A 24,264-nucleotide genomic window follows, 5' to 3' on the forward strand; every position below is an offset into this window, starting at 1 on the left:
GGGGGGGCTCTGGCTACTGGCACATGATATGGGGGGGGCTCTGGCTACTGGCACATGATATGGGGGCATCTATGGGGGCACATCTTACTGCAGATTATTTAGGGGCATCTACTGAGGCTAAAAAGAAGATATTTTATATGGGGGGCTCTGTATAGGGGCATTTTATACTGGGACACATTATGGTGGGTACTATGGGGAAGGGGGGAGCACTATGGGGGTCATCTACGGGGGCACTGAGAAGGGGTATTTTATGTTGGCACATTATGGGAACATTAGCTCAACTGGGGGCATTACAAAGGGGTATGTTTTGCATATTATAAGGAGAATTATTACTACTGGGGGGGGCATTATGGTGGGCTTTATTACTCCCCCATGGTATGACCCCCTAGTAGCAGCACCAGCCTCTCCCTGCTCTGCTATCCCTCTGTCCCGTCTCCAAATCCTTATTATGAAATCTTTCTCATTAGGATAAAGCACAACATCAGCTCCGCCGAGCCCCCGGCCAAGTGTTGAAGTGGCGTCCGAGATCCCCAAGGGCCAAGTCAAGTAACTGTAAGTTTTTATGGGGGTTCTACAAAAGAGCTATCGTGGGGCAAAGTTCATATTCGTGTTTACACACGTGTTTTAAAATGAATACTTTCAAAGTCCCACAGTCCTTTGTTCTATTGCTTTAAGTATATTCTTGTTTTGAAACAACATTGATTCTTTCTTAAAAACGGGGGGGGGGGGGGGGGGGGGGGGGGCGCAGTTTGCCATCTTCGCCCTGGGCACCAAATGGCCTTGTCCCAGCCCTGGTGTGTATGTACGTATATATAACCCAACTGTTTCCAAGTACAATTCAGCAGGGAGACATTGAAAGATCAGGTTGTAGTTGGGTTACTATTTTTCCATGACTTCACCCGTCAGACATCATACAAATATTTGTATTTGCAGTAGCTTAATCCAGAACTGAGCAGGAGAAGTCAAGGAAACTTCAGTTTGGGTTCTGTGTGTAGCTGGTTACTTCAATGGAATCTTTTATTAAGAAGTATAAGCCAAGCTGTTCCCATATTATGGTGAGAGCACTGCCATCAAGAACCCAAAGGACTCGTATGTAGATGCAATGACACCGCGCCCATCACTGATAACCCTAACTGCCAACTTACTGGGACCATGTGGTACCGTTTCACATCAGCCTTGTCATCAAGATTACCTTGTTTCTGATGTATGAAATCGAAGTACCGCTTTGTCCAAGGTCTCTATCTGTACGGATTCTTCTGCGCAGAGGGTTTTACAGGTAAAATGCTGTTTGGAGTTTGCCCCGGCCGGTAGCGAAACTCCGCTAATACTCACGCTCACAGCGGGAGCCGGTGACGTCACCACTTTGAGCTACGGGCTGCTGTAAGCACCAAAAATTGCATCTACATACAAGTGATTTGTTAAGTTTTCTGTGGCAGCTATTACGGAGCTGTATAGACACTGCTGCTTGCTTGGTGTAACTAGCGCCGGTGGTTAATTCATTTCAAGAACCCAAAGGACATAATATTAAAATAGTTACATCAGGACATGTGACAATTAAAGGGACAGTTCTTTTAATAAAGGAATACAAAAATAATGGCGATATACCAGAGAGGTAGAGAAAATTTCCTGTAAGAAGTCTCCTATTATTCTTCTTTCACATTCAAACACACTCTAGCTGCCTTAAGCTTAGATTTTTTTTTTAAAGGGGCTCTAAATATAGCATAAATCCACCTACATAGTGCATTGGTAAATGGCAGTCATAAACTCAGTTTACAGCCACCATAAAGTGAGATTCTACAGTATAGGAAGATTGAAAGTAAAAGCTGTAACAAAAGGCTTCCATAACAGTCTGAAGGACAACTCTGCCTGTCCTTGACGCAATATAATAAATATGGAGATCATTACATGAAGATTTTCTATTTTGTCCAAGTTTTGGAGTACTCATCTTGCTTATCACCATAGGGCCATTTATTAACACCTAATTATGAAATGATTGGGATGCTTGGACATTTTTTACATGAATGTCTATGCCATAGATAAGGTGGACAAAAACAGCATTGAGAACCCCAAAGGAAACATAAGACCCTAAGCCAGTAAACATAAAAAAAAGAATATCCTCTGATGGTTTAGAGTTAGACCAATGACCATAAATGTGGTAGTCAAGTCAAACGGGATTCATTTGACTACCACATTTGTGAGCGCTGTGGCCTTCTCTTTGCTTTTCCAAGGCCAATGACGACACGTTCATATGTCACGTGGCTTAGGCGCAGCTCAGCCCCATTTAAGTGAATGGGGCTGAGCACGATACCAAGCACAGCCACTATACAATATACAGCGCTGTGCTTGATAAGCTGAGAGAAGGCACCGGAACTCACAGGAGCACCTGTGCCTTCTCAAACAGCTGATCGCCAGGGGTCCCGATTGTCCAGAGGATAGGCCATTGTGATTAGTTTGACATCTTCTTAAAGATACATCTTCATTAAACTGTTAGTTGTAGGACAGTGCTTCAACTGAAGATGTTCCAAAAAAGAGCCGTTTTCCAGGTGACGTCCTTGGCTTTTTTTATTCCAAAGGTGCACACCATAGCTATTTCTCAATAACATCTTCATCTCTTTTGGGTCAATCACCTCAAAGTACTTTTTCCAGTCCTGCCAGTCAACTGGATAGAAGGCTTCCTTGGGAAGAATATTCACTCCCCTACAGCTCTTCTTGTCTCTAAGTCTATGAATCCCACACCACCTCTTGTATACCCTAGTCAGAAGCTGAGGACCTTGATGCCCATACAACCAGTAGTTGTAAGTGTTTACAAAGTCCCTCATGCAGAGCTCAATGAACTTGTGCTGAGGTTGGAAGGTGAGGAAGGCTCCATTGACGGTGTACAATGATTGTAGGCCCATCGAATTTGTGATATTTACTAAATTCTTCAGGATTATGAAATCTGTATCCAGGTAAATCCCACCCCATTTCCAGAGGATAGCCAACCGACAGGCATCTGATAGAGTTGGGTAGTCCACTGATTCCCAGTGCTTTTCTACTTTGGAGTACCACATGCTCAGAGGCGTATCCATAAACAGTTTCTTGAAGTCAAGTGGAACAAACTCTACATTTGAGAAGCAACTGAGAAGAGAAATGCCAAAATTTCGAGGTATTGATTGGTTGTTGGCTGTTAACCCATTCATCATTATAGTTATTTTTGTGTTGGGGTTGGCTCGAGCTGCTGACTCAACAGCACACATTACTTGAAAGGTTGGACTAGTCTTGTCTGAGGTCTCCAAGAAGAAGATGCCACCACCACTGGTTGCATTAATTTGAGAACTATTGAGTTCATTTGGGATTGAATCGGGACAAGTAATCTCATTAGGTAAATGATGTAGGTGAGCTTTTTCTTCTGTGATGAAAGTGAACTTAACATATATGAAGATGAATATCAATGAAAGTGAACTGAAAGAAACCAATGACATCGACCATGACTTAAAATTTAGAGTTACTGTTGAGGACAGATAGTTCGATAGTTTCATGTTGTTGGTCAAATTGTTGAACCTTTTTAATATCTGCAAGGGAAAAAATGGTCAGTCAACCAAAGCTGAATAGAGCTCCTGATCTTTTACAAGACATTAAAGGGATTCTGTCACCAGTTTTTTACCCCCCCATTTAAAAATATGGTTATGTTCATGGAGCACTAGCGATTCCTAATGTGGTCTTATAACCGAAATCTGTAGGCTCATTTTGTCTAAAAAACGTTATAACTAACCAGTCATTCATCTCACAAAGGTGCCCAAGGGGATGCTCATGTCTTCCAGATGCCGCCTGCACCCGCCGCCGTTCGTGCCCAGCTCCTCCTTTGCTGTCATCAGCGCCGCCTCAGAATCCTTTGCTACGCCTCCGGCTCTCCCTCACTCCCCCTCCCCCTCCTTCTTCTCTAACATCCAGCGCGTGCGCACAGGCCTGTGCCTGATGCGCACGTGCGGACTTCTCCGTTCAGCTTCATGGAGCGAAGTGCGCATGCGCCGGCACTTCGCTCAACCTCCCGATGACCTGAACACTGGCGCCAGCCTGTCAGAGGCCTGTGCGCACGCGGGATGTTAGAGAAGAAGGAGGGGGAGTGAGGGAGAGCCGGAGGCGTAGCAAACGATTCTGAGGCGGCGCTGATGACAGCAAAGGAGGAGCTGGGCACGAACGGCAGCGGGTGCGGGCGGCATCTGGAAGACATGAGCATCCCCTTGGGCACCTTTGTGAGATGAATGACAGGTTAGTTATAACGTTTTTTAGACAAAATGAGCCTACAGATTTTGGTTATAAGACCACATTAGGAATCGCTAGTGCTCCATGAACATAACCATATTTTTAAATGGGGGGGTAAAAAACTGGTGACAGAATCCCTTTAAATGACAGGAATTGATGACAGCCTACAATAAATCTGAATACATTTGAATATTTAACAAAGACTGCTAACTTCTGATTCTTATGAGTACTTGGGGTGTGTTAAAGGTTTTGTTTTGTACACTAAAGGTGGCCGTAAACATTAAATAAAAGTGGGTTTATGGACAACTGATGAACAAACAATTGGTCAACGTTCGTTATGCTATGGTCTGTGATCACTTCTAGCCATGACAAACTGGTCATACATCTTCTTTGACACCAAGCAAAGGATAAGGACAAACAAACTGACTGAAGCTCAGTCCGATTGGATGGAGAGCATCTGTGAACATCAAGTCTTGTCACAGATTCTCAATGGGATTTAGGTCTGAACTTTGACTGAGCCATTCTAACACATGAATATGCTTTGATCAAAACCATTCCATTGTAGATCTGGCTGTATGTTTAGAGTTGTTTCCTGCTGGAGGGTGAACCTTTGCCCCAGTCTCAAGTCTTTTGCAGCCTCTAACAAGTTTTCCTCCATGATTGCCCTGTTTTTAGCTCCATCCATCTTCCCATCAACTCTGACCAGCTTCCCTGTCCCTGCTGAAGAAAAGTGTACGTGCAATTTGTATGTCTGGCATGCTGAATAATTAATGAGCCATCAGGAGATGCATGAGAACGGGTAGTGATCTCTTGCATCTCCCGGTGGCTAGTTAGTCAGAAAGCATGGTGGACATCAGGGGCGTTGCTAGGTTAAAACATTTGGGGCCTGGGCCCCTGATGTTTTGTCCCAGGTCCCGAATGTACTGCCTGCCAGATAGATCCAACTGTATTGTCATTCTCAGGACGGCAATGTAGTTGAATCTAATGCCCTGCAAGAGCTGAAGGACCTGTGATGACATCACAGTCCATGTGATCAGTTCTAAATGCAGTAGATGAAAAGGAGCTGCGATGATGTCACCATCATGTGACCAGTTCAGGAGAGGAGGGTTCAGCTGTGAAGCGAAGTCTTGGGAAGAAGCTGTGGTGAGGTCTGCTACATGAGGAGAGGTAAGTGAAGGGGTAGATTACTCAGTGTGAGTGACAGAGCAATGTTGTGAGTTGTAGTTATTTAACTGGGACTGTATGTTAGGGTTGAAGGGAGGGAAGTTATTTACATGGAACAGTGGAGTGATGTTATTTACATGGGACTGAAAGTTAAGGGGGTAACCTCTCACTTGTTTGTCTAATAACAGGCATTAATAGACTATTTCTCGAGATCTGTTTAACTCTAGGTAAATGTCTATGTACTAGATAGATTCTTTGGATACCCTCTTGATATAAATAAGTCCTCCATCATGTTCAGAGCCTTATCAGCATGTTCCTCCATATCTACAATTCTCCTTACCCTCAACATTTGACTATATGGCAACAAGTTCACCATTCTCCTTGGATGACAACTCGTATAATGTAAGAATGTATTTTTGTCCGTTTTTTAATATATTTAAATCAGTGTGTAGAATACCATTATCCATGTGTGTCAAGAAATTGGACACGCTTCTCAGAAGCTGTCAGAGTGAATTTAATCTACTCAAACCCATACGCGGGGGATGTTTCCCATGCTTAGGGTGTGTCAACTGTAGGTTAATGATTAAGGGTTCTTCTTTTTTGCATCCTGATACAGATGAGAGGTTTAAAATTAACCATTACCTGACACGTGATTCTTCATGGGTAATTTATGTATTGTGGTGCCCCTGCAAACTCTTGTATGTGGGGGAAACTACTTGTGATAACAAAATCAGACTTAATAATCATAGGCAAACCATTAGAAACAAAACAAAGGATTTACCGGTGTCTAAGCACTTTATAGATAAAGGACATAAGGTACAAGAGTTGAGGTTTATGATTTTAGATCAAGTGAGAAAGCCCATGTGAGGGGTGATAGATTAAAAAGCGTGAATTAATGTGGATATTTCGCTTGAATTCCCTAAGTTACGGTAGGTATGATGAGTTAGGGTGTCTTGCCCTTCATGCCCATGGAACCTCTTCTATCCTACTATTGTGGTTAGTGAATTCTAGTGATTCTTTGTTTCTTTCATAATATGCATTTGTTTGCAATTTTGGTAATTTTTTTCTTTTTTCTTTTTATAGTATGGAAGAACTACATTGCAGAGTATGGGTATCATGGGTCATACTGTCTTGATATTTCTAAATATAGCAAGATCTTTTTTCACCATGAAAACCATCGGATTTCTCTTACCAACAGTTGGTGATTTATATGTATATATATTTTTTAGGTAATTTATGTAAAGCCCAAGAGGGGTCAATTCTCGACAGCGATGCCTGAATTAAGTGGTCTGGCTCTGTTGAGTCTGGTCGCTGGGTTTTTAACGAAGCACAGTGGATCTGAACGAGAGTGTGATCAAGAAAGGTGTATCGCAATCTGCGATGCGTCCCTTCTTGATCTGGACCTGCATCAGGTGGCTGTATAATTATAGAATTATAAAGTTGCCCATTACTTTGCCCTTAAGCAAGATGGCGACTGCTGTTGGTGAGCATAGGAGGTTATTAGAGGTGGAGCATGCGCAGAGAGAGGAGACAAGGCTTTGGCATGGTTTTCATGCGATCTACATGCACTGATATGGTAATTATCTGACAGTTTTTATGACCATGATTCCCTTCCTGATATTATTTTGATGGCCAAGCAGCTTTTAATGTTTATGCACTGGCACTTATGCACTTTATTGGATCCATAAATGTGTGTACATATATGCACTAGATTGGAATATAATCATGTTGACACTGTATGTGATTGTTTATATTGGTCACTAATTAATTAATTATGGGATGTATAAATATATGCACTGAAACTTTCTAATTCACTTGGCTTGAGAAAGGTTCCGTGAGGGGACTGAAACGTCGCTGTGATATGTGTGAATAAATACACCTTTTTTTCACCGTCTACAGCGGAGTGCCATGGATTTTTTGCATATTCATTTACTCAGGATCAAGGGTTGAACGCTGGCACCCTGATTGCTACATATAAGGAGTGCTGCCCTACTTTTGAAATCTCTAAATTTACTAATATATTTACACCACTTTTCTGGCGTAAATAGGTTATAAATTTTGTCGCATAACATTTATGCGGTAACATTGCGATATTTCTCCCTTCATGCCACTTTTCAGAAGTGGCAAGAAAAGTAGGTTATTGGCAGCGGCCCCTTTTGCCCCGCGTTAAAGACAGCCCTGGTCAGGAGCAGTGTTCCCTCTAAGCTGCGCGGGTGGGCGGCCGCGCAGCAATTATTGTGGCCCCGCTCACAATTTTATAATGCCCGCTCACTCAGCCTACAGCGTGCCGCTAAGTTTGCTAATGCTGCTGGCAAAATGCCAGCACTTGTCGTCAGACTCATCTGCGTGACGGCGCCGACGTCCTCCTCGTAGTCTTGTGCGGCTCAGCACAGCGGGGCGCCGCCTACCAGCTACCACGTGCTACTTCTGCCTCCTCCTTCTTTTTGCAGGAAGAGGAGGACTGAGCAGCAGCAGCCAGTAAGGTGCGATAGTGGAGGCGGCGCCTCCATCTTAGAGCCAGGCCAGAGGCACACAGTGAGAGTGAGTTTCTCCTATGGGCTACCTACAAGAAGTAAAATCCTAGAAACCGTCATTGATTGCTGAACTGGTCTCTCCTGGTATTTCTAGAGTGTTAACTCGTGACAAGAAGTGGAGAACAGCGGGGGACAATAGTGGCACAAGTAGACTACTAGTTCCACTATTGTCCCCTGCTGTTCTCAGTGCCACAATTGTCCCCTGCTGTTCTCAGTGCCACTATTGTCCCCTGCTGTTCTCAGTGCCACAATTGTCCCCTGCTGTTCTCAGTGCCACTATTGTCCCCTGCTGTTCTCAGTGCCACTATTGTCCCCTGCTGTTCTCAGTGCCACTATTGTCCCCTGCTGTTCTCAGTGCCACAATTGTCCCCTGCTGTTCTCAGTGCCACTATTGTCCCCTGCTGTTCTCAGTGCCACTATTGTCCCCTGCTGTTCTCAGTGCCACTATTGTCCCCTGCTGTTCTCAGTGCCACTATTGTCCCCTGCTGTTCTCAGTGCCACAATTGTCCCCTGCTGTTCTCAGTGCCACTATTGTCCCCTGCTGTTCTCAGTGCCACTATTGTCCCCTGCTGTTCTCAGTGCCACTATTGTCCCCTGCTGTTCTCAGTGCCACTATTGTCCCCTGCTGTTCTCAGTGCCACTATTGTCCCCTGCTGTTCTCAGTGCCACTATTGTCCCCTGCTGTTCTCAGTGCCACAATTGTCCCCTGCTGTTCTCAGTGCCACTATTGTCCCCTGCTGTTCTCCACTTCTTGTCACGAGTTCACACTCTAGAAATACCAGGAGAGACCAGCTCAGCAATCAATGACGGTAGAATGTCAGTAGTAGGGGAGAATACTAAACAATCTTAGTTATTTTTAATCCTATCGGCTAGAGTGAGTGAAGTGAATGAGTCTCTCTGGCCGAGCCTGACGGTGATAAGTCCTTCATGTGGGCAGCAGGAGCCGTGTCTGTGTTACCTAAGAAAGCAATGAAAACAGCATGTACTGTACGGGAGGTTTTATCACAGCCGACTCGCCAATGCAAAACAAGGGAATGCTGGTTGGCGCCGCCATCTTAGAGAGGCTAAAGTGAGTCTCTCTGGAACAGCATTGAATTCCCTTCAGGTTTTGCATTGGCAATGTTGCTTGTCTCAGCCAAGGAAAATGGGGGGAAAAGTAACATATATAACTATATACAATAGGAGATGCCCAGGTTATACCTGCATGCTCCATATCACTGTATACAAGAAGATGTATAAGTTAGACGTCCTAGCCAGTTCTGTTCTGACCCTTATGTTAAAACATAACTTTCATTTGATTGCTTTAATACCTAAAGGAAAAAAATAATTTTAAAAACCTGCTGTTTCTCTAGATGACCTTATAGTAGTGGTAATAGAGTCTCAAGGGTCTATAAAAGCAGCTACACTATTTTTACAGACCTTTGAGACTCTATTAACACTATTAATAACATAAGGTCATCTAGAGAAAAAGCAGTTTTTTTAAATTATTTTTTTTCCCCTTTAGGTGTTTAGGTGTTAGAGCAATCTAATAAAGTTATGTTTTAACACCTAAAGAAAAAAAAATAAAAACCTACTGTTTCTCTAGATGACCTTATGTTGATAGTAGTGTTAATAGAGTCTCAATGGTTTGCAAAAATAAAAAATAGTCTAGCTGCTTTTATAGACCCTTGAGACTCTATTACCACTACTATCAACATAAGGTCATCTAGAGAAACAGCAGCTTTTTTCAATAATTTTTTTCCTTTAGGTGTTTAGGTATTAAAGCAATCAAATGAAAGTTATGTTATAACATAAGGGTCAGAAACTGGGTTTTGTTTAGCCTCTTGGTTATAAATTTTTCTATGTAAATTCTCTGGAACAAAGATTATTTTTTTTTCCCTGTATGGTTTATATATGGAGAGCAATGTCTAGTGATCACAGAGAGGACTATACTGTATATTGTACGGGATGGTGCAGGGGTTATACTGTATTGTACGGGATGGCGCAGAGGTTTGTATGCTCTTTGATGTGACAATTATCTTAGGTTTTCCTATCGCCCAGCTTTGATGGCGCTGTGCCCAGCTCTGAGCCGACCCCGCTCAGCAGCTGCCAAGGCTTAGAGGGAACACTGGTCAGGAGGTAGCCATAAAATCAGTAAGATGGAACAACTTCACAGAGACCAGAGACCCCATCATAAAACTTGAAGATAGCGTAAAGTTCACATACTGTACAAGCATTACACAGACCAGAACCGTTAGGGGGGTCAGGAAAAGGCTAGTGTCCTTTTCAGCCGAGGTCACACATGAAATCCCAATCTTGCAATATACATCAAAGAAATACTAGCCTAATCCATATTTGGTCCATGTGCTTCCTCCTGAGAACTCAGGCCATGTACAGTCAAGTCCATAAATATTGGGACATCGACACAATTCTAACATTTTTTGCTAAGAGGGACTGAACTGAAGACATCCTGATGCATACTGAACGGAATGCTCTCCATTCAGAATGCATTAGGATAAAACTGATCAGTTTTATCACACAATTTGCAACCAAATATTAAAAAGTGAGTTTGATTTATGATTATTATTCTGCTCCATTACTTTTGGTTCCTTAAAAAGTGGGAGGCACATATGCAAACTGTTGTAATTCCTACACCGTTCACCTGATTTGGATGTAAATACCCATTAAAGCTGACAGTCTGCAGTTAAAGCACATCTTGTTTGTTTCATTTCAAATCCATTGTGGTGGTGTATAGAGCCAAAAATGTTACAATTGTGTTGATGTCCCAATATTTATGGACCTGACTGTATATGCTTCCATAGTATCAAAATCAAATAGATCCCAGTTCAGTAAGGGTGCTTTCCCACTAGCATTTTTCTTTTCCGGTATTGAGTTCCGTCACATACCAGAAAAAAACTGATCAGTTTTATCCTACTGCATACTGAATGGAGAGCATTCCGTTCAGTATGCATCAGTTCAGTCCCTCTTACGTTTTTCCGGCCAAAAATCCTGAACACTTGCCAGAATGCCGACTCTGGCATTAATTTCCATTGAAATGTATTAGTGCATTAAAATTGCCGCATTGACGGATCCGTTCTTCCGGTCCCCGCATGCGCAGACCTTTAAATCTGTGAAAAAAATAAATACCGGACCCGTTTTTCCAGATGACACTGGACAGACGGATCCGGTATATTAATGCATTTGTCAGACGGATCCGCATCCGGATCCGTCTGACAAATGCCATCCGTTTACGTCCGAATTGCCGGATGGAACTGCCTGCCGGAATCCTCTGCCGCAAGTGTGAAAGTACCCTAACAGGGAGCAATTAGATAACTCCATCTATCCTGCCATTGCCTCCACCATGTTTGGTACACAAGTGTCCGGGACATTAGGATGGAGTGGATGGAGGTAATATGAAATTTCTAGGATAAGTACTCGAAAAAGATATTTCAATACAAAGATTTTGAGGTTTACAGCAAGCCAGGGGAGGGCTGGCAGCCTTAGTCCTGGGGGGCAAATCCAGTCAAGTGGCCCATTTTAGCCCTGCCCATTATTAAAAGCCCCTCCTACATACAATAGGCCTCCCAACAAACACTGTACAGCTGAAATTCTTTTGTTGAGGCCTGTCTCTACACATCATACGGAGAGGGGAGACCTGTCCTGGCTGCACTGCCTGCTTCACATTATACAATAGACAGCCGGCTACAGCCAGGAAGCTCCTCCGCTATCCTCCCTCCCCAGATCCTGCTCAAGGCCTGTGGTTCCCCCCACCATCTGCCACCCGCCCGTGGCCTGCTGCCCCCCTTGGCCGTCCTCACCCAGCTCTGAATCCTCCTTCTGCAAATGGCAGGGGTAGGAGTTGGAGCATCTCCTCTCCTACATAGCGCCACATACCTCTTACATCCAGTGATGTCACCTTTGTTGTAGACGTTCTCTTTACTCATGTTCTCCATTCAGACCAGACCACCATGATGATTTTTCTGCCATCTCCCGTCTCTGCAGAGATTGACAAACAGACATTAGTTTCCCACATTTCCATCATCTTCACATCTTCTGAACACCCTTTCCTGCCACCCCCAATACTATACTGCAGAAACAGTCCCCCTGGAAATACTACTACCACACAGATAGTGCCCCCAATACTGTGCCCGCTGTGCCCCCAATACTATACTGCAGATACAGTCCCCCTGGAAATACTGCTACCACACAGATAGTGCCCCAATACTGTGCCCGCTATGCCCCCAATACTATACTGCAGAAACAGTCCTCCTGGAAATACTACTACCACACAGATAGTGCCCCCTTAAACAATTATTGCACACAGTGCTCTAAAAAATAACTGCACCCAGACACTAATAGTATAAAGGTAATGCCCCCAAAAAATAATTGTGCTAAGCTGATACTTGGCCAGGGTGCCCCCAAAATCCCACCAATAGAAATAATTCTCTGCCAGAGCACACTTAGTAGTAATAATGCCCCTGTAGTGCCCTAGTAATCATGTTCCTCATAGCCCCCCAGTAGTAGTAAAGATCCACATAATACCCCCTAGTAGTAATAATTCTCCCTATAATATGACAGTACATGAAACCCCCGCTTAGTGCCCACAGTTGAGCTAATGTCCCTATAATGTATGCCAGTATAAAATACCCCTATATAGTGCCTCAGTAAATGCCCTCATAGTGCTCCTCTCCCCCTTCCCCATAGTGTCCCCCATAATATGCTAGTAAAAAAATGCCCCTTCTTAGTGCCCCCAGCAGATGCCACTATAGTGCTCCTCTCCCCCACAATGTGCCAGTAAAAAATGCCCCTTCATAGTGCCACCATATGCCCCAATAGTGCTCCACTCCCCCATAGTGCCCCCAAATAATGCCCCATAGTGCCGCTCTCCCCTATAGTGCCTCCCATAATGTGCCAGTAAAAAATGCCCCCTTAGTGCCACCAAATGCCATAGTGCCCCCCATAATGTGCCAATACAAAAGGCCCCTTTAGAGCCCCCACTTCCACATAGTGCCCCCAAATAATGCCCCTAAATTAACACCAGATGCCCCATATTGCCGCTCTCCCCTATAGTGCCCCCTATAATGTGCCAGCTCTCCCCTAAAGCCCCCCATAGTGTCAGCCCCCCATAGTGCCAGCCCCCCATAGTGCCAGCTCCCCCCATAGTGCCAGCTCCCCCCCATAGTGCCAGCCCCCCCCATAGTGCCAGCCCCCCCATAGTGCCAGCCCCCCCATAGTGCCAGCTCCCCCATAGTGTCAGTCCCCCCATAGTGCCAGCCCCTCCCCCATAGTGCCAGCCCCTCCCCCATAGTGCCAGCTCCCCCATAGTGCCAGCCCCCCTATAGTGACAGCCCCCCCTATAGTGCCAGCTCCCCTATAGTGCATGCCCCCCTATAGTGCCAGCTCCCCTATAGTGCAAGCCCCCCATAGTGCCAGCTCCCCCATAGCCATAGTGCCAGCTCCCTCATAACCATAGTGCCAGATCCCCCATAGTGCCAGCCCCCCCATAGTGTCAGCCACCCATAGTGCCAGCCACCCATAGTGCCAGCCCCTCCCCCATAGTGTCAGCCCCCCCATAGTGTCAGCCCCCCCCATAGTGCCAGCTCCTCCCCATACTGCCAGCCCCCCCTATAGTGCCAGCTACCCCTATAGTGCAAGCCCCCCATAGTGCCAGTTCCCCCATAGCCATAGTGCCAGCTCTTCCATAGCCATAGTGCCAGCTCCCCCATAGCCATAGTGCCAGCTCCCCCATACCCATTGTGCCAGCTCCCTCATAGTCATAGTTGCCAGCTCCCCCATAGCCATAGTGCCAGCTCCCCCATAGCCATAGTGCCAGCTCCCCCCGCAAAGAAAAAAACCCCCACTAATACTTACCTCCATCAGCAGCGATGCAGGCCTCTTCCGGCCTGTGTCCCTGCTGTGTGCTGCCCGGCTCAGGCGGCGCGATGATAATGACGTCATCGCTCTGCCTGAGCCCGCCTCTTATAGGCTGCAGGCATTAGTGCCTGTGGCCTATCAGAAGAACAGGGGAGGGACACGCCTCTCCCTCCCCTGCCCCACAGCACAGCCATCTATATCGCTGTCCTGAGGACGGCGATACAGATGAATATGGAGATGAACGCTTCCACAATGCAAGCTCTCATCTCCTACTGCCCGCCACAATCACATCCAGGGCCGCGCCGCCTGTGGTGATCGGCGGTGCGGGCCGCGGCCCTGAGGAATAAAAAAAAAACGTCCATCTCACTTCAATGGGGCGGACCCTCTCACTTCAATGGGGCTGCAAAAGATGCGGACAGCACTCCGTGTGCTGTCCGCATCCGTTGCTCCGTTCCGTGGCCCCGCAAAAAAAATATAACCTGTCCTATTCTTGTCCGTTTTGCAGACAAGAATAGGCAGTTATATCAATGGGTGTCCGTGCCGTTCCACAAATTGCGGAACGCACACGGACTCCATCTGTGTTTTGCGGATCTGCAATTTGCGGACCGCAAAACACACAACGTTCGTGTGCATGTAGCCTAAGAGTGATTAGTTTTGGATGACGGAGTGCTGACAGAGGGAGGTCCAGCGTGACCTTGCAGACTCCTATCCAGAATCTAAGTCTGTGATTTTGACAAATCCCATAAACCGTTAATAGATAACACAGCAGATGATAAATGTCTTGAATATAATGATGTGGGATATAACCCTCACATTGGGGACACATTCTTGAACTCAAACCACATGAAAAAGAAATGCAGTAAATGACGCTATAAAATGGTAGAAGAAACAGATGTAGCAGCAGAAAGAAGAGGGCGTAGTGGGGGTCATTTATCAAATCAGATACGTCTGTTTTGTGGCTTTAAAAAGTCATGGAGATTGCAGCATTTTTTTGAGACATATTTTGTCTAAAAAAATGTAAGACTTTTTGAGACTTTTCAAAGTGGTCTATGTTTAAAGGCTAAAAGTGAGATTAGACCTGGATTATTGAACATTCACTATCTGTGACTTTTGCCAAAGTCACAAAAAAGGTCACAACTCCACACCAGGTAACCCCCTGGTGCACTTTTAGGCCTCTTGCACACAAAACGTTTTTTTTTTTTTTCTCCGTTTCCGCTCCATTTTTTTTCGTTCCGTATACGGAACCATTCATTTTAATGGATCCGCAAAAAAAACAGAAGGTACTCCATATACCTTCCGTTTCCGTATTTCCGTTCAAAGATAGAACATGTCCTATTATTGTCTGCAAAACGTACAAGAATATTATTGTTCTATCAGGGGCCAGTTGTTCCGTTCCGCAAAAAAAACGGAATGCACACAGACGTCATCCGTATTTTTTGCGGACTGCAAACTACTGAAAAGGCCATACGGTCGTGTGCAAGAGGCCTTACTCATATAGGTATAAACCAGATTGTAATCACTCCAAATATACTATTAAGGTGGCACAAAATCAAACGCAAATCATAAATGTTCCCCATAGTATCTACAGAATTAGTAAAAGTATTCTTAAAGGGGAATGACACTGAAGACATAAACAGCAGGGTTATTTGAGCACTGTATGACGGCATTATCTGTACATTATATGGTAGTATTATCTGTGCAATCAATTATATTATTGTATGAAGAATATATGTGGCCACTGAATAGAAGTTATGTGTGGAGAACATAGGGCAGGGCTATGTGAGCACGATATGTTTTGTATTATTTGGAGGTATTATTGATACATTGTATTGCAGTATTTTTGGACAGTGAATGGCAGTATTTTTGGCATTGTTTGGTAGCTTTTGGTAAAAACCATTAGGTAAAATGTTAATTGGACTTCTCTTAAAGACACTAACAGTTGCAATCTACTTATATGATGGGGACGCATTTAGACTAGGAACCCAAATAGTCTCTTAGCAATGAAGCAATAGTGGGGATTCCTGTGATTGTTACAAGTCGCTCGCCGGCCTAGAGAAATGCTGATGTTTGGCCATTGATAATTATTGGTTTGTGGCCGATCTAAAGGTGGTTGAATGAATTTCAGATACAGATGCAAATGAACAGAGCAGAGCTTATCTGGTGAAATAGAGGCAGATGCAGTAGACTTAGCCTAGAACCACTGCGTTTATCAATGTAGCAGAGCTGAGATTGTAGTGTAGCACTGCTCAATTTGCAAAGTTATAGAGCTGTGTTTGCACTGTAAATCGGTTCGTCAGATATAGTAGATATGAGTTTGTTACATAGATCATAGCTTACATAGTAAGCCGGCCAAAGTAGAGTTTGTTAAATAGAGTAGAGTTTCGTTTTTCACATCTAGTAGTCTTGATTTTGTCAGCTAACTAGCAGAGCTGTGTTTGACAGATATATATGACAGACTGAGGAGACAGTGCTGGTTTTCCATAGGACTGTAGGTAAACCTGCCAGGTTACCTTCCGTCATTCCACCAATACTACTATTCACAAAAGCAACAAGTCCATGACAAATTCAGCTCTGCTGCTGCAGAAAGAAGTCCTACCTGATCTATTGGGCTCCGGTCATCTTCTAGCGTGAGAGCAAATCCCAGATGTCAGACTACTTTCCTACACCTGACACCTCCCTTGCATGATGTTGGAGGGAGGTGTCAGGTTTGCAGCGCCTCTGTATTTAGCCTGAAATTCTGTCATTGGTTAAGAACATAAATTGTTTTAACAATGTTAGTTGTAAAATGATCTCTGAGGAACTGAAACCACCTGAAGTACATCTGTGAGATCAGACGGGGCACAGCATTTAGGAGATGGCGGCACCTTGTTGACTGTTTCCCATAAATTACAATTTACATCTGTTTGTTATAGGTAAATATAGTTTAGTATTGCCTCTGCGTCAGACAGCAACCAGCAACAGCAGGGGGCACCCTTTTTTATTCTTGGTATAGGACCTCCCTGCTCTTTGTGCATTACTTCAGTGTAAGCCTAGAAAAGTGACAATAACATCTGGGACCAAAGTGACCTACAGAAAGGTTGTCAGGTTTTCAACCTCAGATCTCTCAGGGGGTAGGTTGTGTTAGAATAAGTATTTCTCGTGGAGTGCCCATTTAAATTAGGTTTGTAAGCGTAAAGCAGAAGCATGTCCGCAAACCGCGGTTCTGCAAAAAAACGCCCGGTGTGCCTTCCGCAATTGGCGGAACGGGAAGCCCGTTCTAGAAATGCCTATTCTTGTCCCCAAAACGGACAAGAATAGGACATGTCATTGTAAAGTACAGTTTTGCATCCAAATTTGTGACTTTTTGCCGCTTTATGCCGCTTTTCAAACGTGGGTGGGGAAAGTGTTTGCTATGTTAATTTGTTTTGTTGCACATTTATCACTGCATCTTTTTAATCATCTTTTCAAAAGTTGGGAAAAAAGTCACAAAATCAGTCCAGTAGGGGGCGACAAAAAAAAACAAAAAACTGGAATAGCATATCTAGGTGGAAGTGTTTAAAGGGAAACTGTCACCATGAGAATGCAATGCAATGTAAGCGTGTTATAGAGCAGGAGGAGCTGAGCAGATTGATATATAGTTTTATGGGAAAAGATTCAGTAAAACTTGTAAATTATTCAGTTATATTCCTGCTCATTCTGGGCTCTGAAGTCAAGGAGGCAGTCCTATCAGTGAGTGACAGCTTTCCCTCTATGACTGCGTATACAAAGAGAGCTGTCAATCACTGATAGGACCGCCTCCTGGACTTCAGAGCCCAGAATGAGCAGGAATATAACTGAATAATTTACAAGTTTTACAGAATCTTTTCCCATAAACCTATATATCAATCTGCTCAGCTCCTCCTGCTCTATAACATGCTGCCTGCAGACTGCACTGCATTTTCAATGTGACAAGTTCCCTTTAAAGATGTGCCAAATTTAAAGGTGACATAAATTTGTCCCCTAACATTTAGATTGGTGGGGGTCCTACTACTGGGACCCCACCAATCATGAGAATGGGGGACCACGTACCCTGTGAAGCCCCCCTGAAATGGACAAAGTGGCTAATCAGAAATTATCTCCGGAACTCCCATAGAAATGAATGGAGCAGCAGCGAGTATTTCTGACAATCCGCTCTGTCCATTTCAGAGGGGGGGGGGGGGGGTTCCACAGGGTACAGCGCCCTGTTCTTGTGATTTGTGGGGGCCCCAGCAGCAGGACCTGCAATCTAGTTATCCCCTGTAAATAGACAATCCCCTGTAAATGCATCAGTAGCGCAATTGTCTCTTGTGCTGATAGTTTGTTACAATGTATCAGGGAAGGAAGGGACCTATTCAAATCATGTTTTACCTTTGTGCATTGCTTACCTATAGCATATGCAACGGGGCACCTCCATGCAGAGTGGTGTAGTGCAGCCTAAATGTCTCTTTACATGTGTCACGGTGCTCCTACCTGGATACAGCTGGACCCCAGGCTTTGGCTCCAAAGCAATAACTAGGGGTAATAATTGAGGGATTTGAAGAAATAACTTGAGTCCAGACCTTGAGATTAAGTTTTAATTGAATAAATGTTTCTCCAAACAGTTTCAGGCTTTGTCTTGGTTCCAGCAGGCTTTAGCATTAAACTGGCAGGCAAACCCAACTCTGCTATATCTTTCTCTCACTCTGCTGTACTGACAAGATAACTTGGTGTCTTTGTTTCCTCTTTATGCTGCACTTCACTCTTGTAGTCGGACTTATGTTCAGCCAAAAAGTAGGTTAGAATCCTGGCAGCTCCAACATGGAGTCTCAACCAAAATAACCCAGAACTGCCCCACCTCTTTCTGGTAGCAAGCAGTACTGGCCCACTTCTGTCCAAAGATGGGGAGAATGGAATGGTAAGTTCCATTCTTTCTAAGGATAGCTATGCCATTTACGCTGCCACCTGCTGGTGAACCAGGCACATTACATGTAATAAACAGTTACATAACAAGATTATGAATGCACATTGGGGAGGACCTGGAAAGACATACATAAGATGACATTATATTAGCCCATTAGAGATAGTAGCAGGGTGCAGTAGTGGTAACACCACTCTGGGGTGTTACACATGTACATGCCTATAGGCTACATTACCCATATAGAGTGTACTCTATATATGTCAGTATACCACAAAATAAAATATAGTAGACTACGTTATCCCATGGCAGTCTGTGAAAGCTCCTATATGGCATCTGTCACAGGCTCCGTTAAACGCATTTGTCAATGGTTTTTCATAACCTACAGTACAGACCAAAAGTTTGGACACACCTTCTCATTCAAAGAGTTTTCTTTATTTTCATGACTAAGAAGGCATCAAAACTATGAATTAACACATGTGGAATTATATACATAACAAACAAGTGTGAAACAACTGAAAATATGTCATATTCTAGGTTCTTCAAAGTAGCCACCTTTTGCTTAGATTACTGCTTTGCACACTCTTGGCATTCTCTTAATGAGCTTCAAGAGGTAGTCCCCTGAAATGGTCTTCCAACAGTCTTGAAGGAGTTCCCAGAGATGCTTAGCACTTGTTGGCCCTTTTGCCTTCACTCTGCGGTCCAGCTCACCCCAAACCATCTCGATTGGGTTCAGGTCCGGTGATTGTGGAGGCCAGGTCATCTGGCGCAGCACCCCATCACTCTCCTTCATGGTAGAATAGCCCTTACTTTCAAAGTTTTCCCAATTTTTCGGCTGACTGACTGACCTTCATTTCTTAAAGTAATGATGGCCACTGGTTCTTCTTTACTTAGCTGCTTTTTTCTTGCCATAATACAAATTCTAACAGTCTATTCAGTAGGACTATCAGCTGTGTATCCACCTGACTTCTTCTCAACACCACTGATGGTCCCAACCCCATTTATAAGGCAAGAAATCCCACTTATTAAACCTGACAGGGCACACCTGTGAAGTGAAAACCATTTCAGGGGACTACCTCTTGAAGCTCATCAAGAGAATGCCAAGAGTGTGCAAAGCAGTAATCAAAGCAAAAGGTGGCTACTTTGAAGAATCTAGAATATGACATATTTTCAGTTGTTTCACACTTGTTTGTTATGTATATAATTCCACATGTGTTAATTCATAGTTTTGATGCCTTTAGTGTGAATCTACAATTTTCATAGTCATGAAAATAAAGAAAACTCTTTGAATGAGAAGGTGTGTCCAAACTTTTGGTCTGTACTGTATATTCTAAATGGATGCCATTATAGCTAATGGGTGATGGATGCCTGCGACACACAGGCACAGAGAAGAATGGTGGCAGAAAAATACCACATGGTGTAGTAACTGTAGCATCTCTCACCTATGGACTACATCTGTGTACCGCATCCATCATGAAAAGCTAGTGAGAAGCAGAAATCAGAGACAGGGCTGGTTTTTTACATTATTTGGCCATGGGTAAAACTTGCCCCGCCCAAACGATCTCAAAGTCCCCCTCCCCAGCCAATGGCGGACTGGCCATTGGCCCTACAGGGACATTTCCCAGTGGCTAATGCCCAAAGGGCTACCCAAGCCCTCTTCATGCAGTGGCCAGGTTTAGGGTGGCTCCAACACTACGCTGGATCCCCTGGACACCATTGAGGTGCCACCACGTGTTGCTGCTCTCTGGAAGGGATGGTAAGGCATGGTACACCGCAATGGAAAATACATCCAGAGACTCATGGTCTGCAGTAAACCAGTGTGCTTCTTTACTGGAGGAATTCAGACGCAAAACAATACAGGTGAGGCATAGGGATGGCTTCTCCAGTCTCTTCCCAGGCAGAAGAAGGTTTTGATGCTGAAGAAAGGCCTGAGCAAGCTGTCCCTCTCTCTCTCTCTCTCTCAGAAGGCTGGTACCCTGGCCAGAGGCTGGTGATCCAGATCTGTAGCATAGTATCCCTGTCTTAGGTTCTTCTTCTGGTCACTCAAGTAGTCTGGCAGAGTCTCTTTTTCTAAACACTGATCCCTAACTGCAGAACACTAGGGGCTCTGACTGCCCTCACAGTTTCTGGCTGAACTAGAACCTTCTAGAGCAGTGGTGCCCAACCATTTTTCGTCTGAGGGCCGCACTAGACTTGGTATAAATTTCGCGGGCCGGAACTAGGTAGCTTTGCCAGAAAGAAATGCAAACGCTGTGAGGGGGCACGTGTGAGCATTACTACTGTGAAGAGGGCACATATCTGGCATAACTACTGTGAGGGGGCACATATCTGGGCATAACTACTGTGAGGGGGCACATATCAGGGCATAACTACTGTGAGGAGGGCACATATCAGGGCATAACTACTGTGAAGAGGGCACATATCAGGGCATAACTACTGTGAAGAGGGCACATATCTGGGCATAACTACTGTGAGGGGGCACATATCTGGGCATAACTACTGTGAGGGGGCATGTGCGAGCATTACATCTGTGAAGAGGGCACATATCTTGGCATTATTACTGTGAGGGGGCACATATCTGGGCATAACTACTGTGAGGGAGCACATATCAGGGTATAACTACTGTGAGGAGGGCACATATCAGGGCATAACTACTGTGAAGAGGGCACATATCAGGGCATAACTACTGTGAGGGGCACGAGTGAGCATTACTACTGTGAAGAGGGCACATATCTTGGCATTATTACTGTGAGGGGGCACATATCTGGGCATAACTACTGTGAGGAGGCATGTGTGAGCATTACGTCTGTGAAGAGGGCACATATCTTGGCATTATTACTGTGAGGGGGCACATATCTGGGCATAACTACTGTGAGGGGGCATGTGTGAGCATTACTACTGTGAAGAGGGCACATATCTTGGCATTATTACTGTGAGGGGGCATGTGATGCATACATGTGTGTAATGTATGTAGTGCAGTATGTAATTATCACACACTGCACTACATACATTACACACATGTATACATCACATACTGCGCTGTCACCTTCTTCTGCAGGTCTACCTTGATGTCTGGTCTTTAGGCTTCAGTCAGATCCTCCACCGCCATGCTTGCGCCGTGTGCCCGACACCACCAGGAACTGGCCCCTCCTCCTTTCATCTCCCGCCGGCTTCTACTACAGCAGGGCACTCTATCGCTCCAGTGCCCGCCCAATCTTACCAATCAGGGGCGTAGCTAGAAATGACTGGGCCCCATAGCAAAAAAAATTATTTCAAAATCCATTATTTCAAAATTATTTCAAATCCATTCTGGTGGTGAGGTGTATAGAGCCAAAAATGTTAGAATTGTGTCGATGTCCCAATATTTATGGACCTGACTGTATTTCACAAATAAGACAATATAGCTTTCAACAGATACCGGTAGACATGTGTAAGTCTTGTTTCTAAATTCCCTATTTTCTTTTTCCTCCCCTAAACCCCGCTCCCCCTATCCTAATTAAACTAATAAACATCCTGCTCGGAACCTTAGCATATTCCATGAACATAGATAGAATTAGCGAAGATTGCACTTGTGTACACTTTTACTCCGCATTAGTGTAGAATGATTATTTCTGTGCCAAACGGCCTAGCGCTCCCTTAAATTTTTCTTAAAAGTACCACTGTGTGAGTGTGAAGGGTTTTTATTGTATTTTCTATTTCTGAATCAGACAAAATTTGCGTCATAAAACCTCGCCACCTTTTCAAAAACTTGCCCCCCTTTCCTTCTTTCCTTCTCTCCGCTTCCCTGTGTTCCAACGCCAATAAACCTTTCAGGTTTAATAAAATGCTGTCTCTAGAGGGAATCGAGGGTTGCAGCCAAAGTTGCAGTATGCTTCTTTTGGTTACCATGCAGATTGCATGGAAAAGAGCTGGCAACCTTCGTTCCGTGGAGACCCCGTCATTCGTCTTTTCCCAATAGTGGAACAGATATACCATAGGGTTAAGTGGGATTATAAGGTTCCAGATATCTTTGATTATCTGAGCTACTTGTTGCCACAAACTATAAATGTGGGGGCAAGTCCACAGACCGTGATAAACAGTAGATCCGGTGTGTGGTGTAAGGCAATTTGGGCAACTGATAAGCCTGTTAGGTCTGCTGGGGGCTGATGGCAGATTGAAAGCATATATGGCATTATGCATTATTCTAAAATGAGTGTCCCTCCACGTTTTGTTTAATATAGACTTCTTTAGAGCCCACCAACCTTTTAGAATCTTTTCCCCAGCTTCTCCATCTACCAGTATCGGAGCCCAAGGTCGAAATGCCTGCTGCAGCAACCCATCACCCTATCTCTCCCGTAATTGGGAATATCAGAGAGAAATGGACTGGGGGCCTGTCCCTCTCAACAGTATCCTGTCAAAGTGCAGTACACAGCCCTGCAGGGTGAGCGAATGTGAGGTCACGGTTAATAGGCAAAACGAGGGTTGCTCTTGGTACTCACAGTTTTTATGTACCCTCGGCAGGCGTACAGCAGTGATGGAGAGGCTGGCACATGGATCCTCTGGGGCACTCTCTGTGTATAGGGACCAGGCCAGGTGGTAGGTGAGGTGACCTAGGTGTTGTAGGTTTAGTGTGCCTGTGGCAAGATCCCTTAAAGTTCGTGACGCCAGTGCCGGTAACGGTGGCACACCGATTTTTTGTAGTAATAATTGAGGAACACACGTTGCAGTGAACCAAAACTTCCTTTTACTTAACAGTTTAACCATTTACAGTCTTTAGTCAGTTCCACATGTAAAAGGGTTGTGACAGGCAGGCTTGATATCAAATGGCAGGCAATGTTCTTGCAAGATACTCAGAGGGTTAAACACTTACAGATCAGGCTGCACTTTTCCTCAGGATCCTGTCTGTCTTTCTCCAAGGCTCGTATGCCCTATTGCTGGCTTTATCCTTGGTTAGGGGAACTTCCTCTGGTATATGTCTCCTTGCTGAAAATATATCCTTCTGCCCTTCAGCTCTCTGTTTGGCTGGAATAAACTTGGCTCTGCACTGTACTTTTATAGGAACTTAGTTTCTCAGGAGGCAGACTCTTCTCCTGGTGCAACTTCTGAGCTTCTTTTACTCAGGAACCCTCAGGCAGGCTAGACTGTACTAACTAACCTCCTGGAATATACTGCACTGCCCCTTTCCTGTCTGGGCCTAACTATATATACTAGGGGGTGCCCTAGCTCCCTCTACAGCTTGGGAGAAGAAACTACACCCCTAACAGGCCTGGTACACAGGAATTAACATGGCATTACAATGCAATACAAAACACCATTCTCCCACAGGAGGTGGGAGCAACATAACCCTTAGTAGTGCCCACCTTTACGTAGTGGGACACTACAAAAGTCGTTTTTAATTGCCTCTCCAGAAACATCTATTAATCTGTCGGTCAAGAATTTCTTGATTTGTGTGTATTGTATCGTCTGAAAGGGGCTAAGCTGGTATGTGTCCCTAACTTTCTGGCATGTTCGCCATCAATTCTCAGTGTCATGCATTATTTTCTGAGCTGTCAATATTCCTTTTCGTCTCCATTCTTTAAACAGAGCACTATTTCTGCCCTG

At 44.6% G+C, this 24,264-nt stretch overlaps 1 protein-coding gene across 1 annotated transcript; it reads right to left on the minus strand.

The window, feature by feature from the left end:
* Window positions 1–800: 800 nt before the first annotated feature.
* On the minus strand, window positions 801–16,409 carry A4GALT (alpha 1,4-galactosyltransferase (P blood group)). Its single transcript, XM_040436019.1, has 3 exons — window positions 16,390–16,409; window positions 1,766–3,551; window positions 801–1,669 (listed from the first exon to the last, which is right to left on the minus strand). The coding sequence occupies exon 2, from the start codon at window positions 3,516–3,518 to the stop codon at window positions 2,463–2,465; it is 1,056 nt and encodes a 351-aa protein (XP_040291953.1). The 5' UTR covers window positions 3,519–3,551; window positions 16,390–16,409; the 3' UTR covers window positions 801–1,669; window positions 1,766–2,462.
* Window positions 16,410–24,264: the final 7,855 nt, after the last annotated feature.

Source organism: Bufo bufo, chromosome 1, assembly GCF_905171765.1.
Source record: "Bufo bufo chromosome 1, aBufBuf1.1, whole genome shotgun sequence".
Classification (NCBI taxonomy): Eukaryota; Metazoa; Chordata; class Amphibia; order Anura; family Bufonidae; genus Bufo; species Bufo bufo.

What these genes read in the sequence shown, in the direction of transcription:
- A4GALT (XM_040436019.1), bottom strand. Translation starts at nt 3,518, where the DNA reads ATGAAACTATCGAACTATCTGTCCTCAACAGTAACTCTAAATTTTAAG.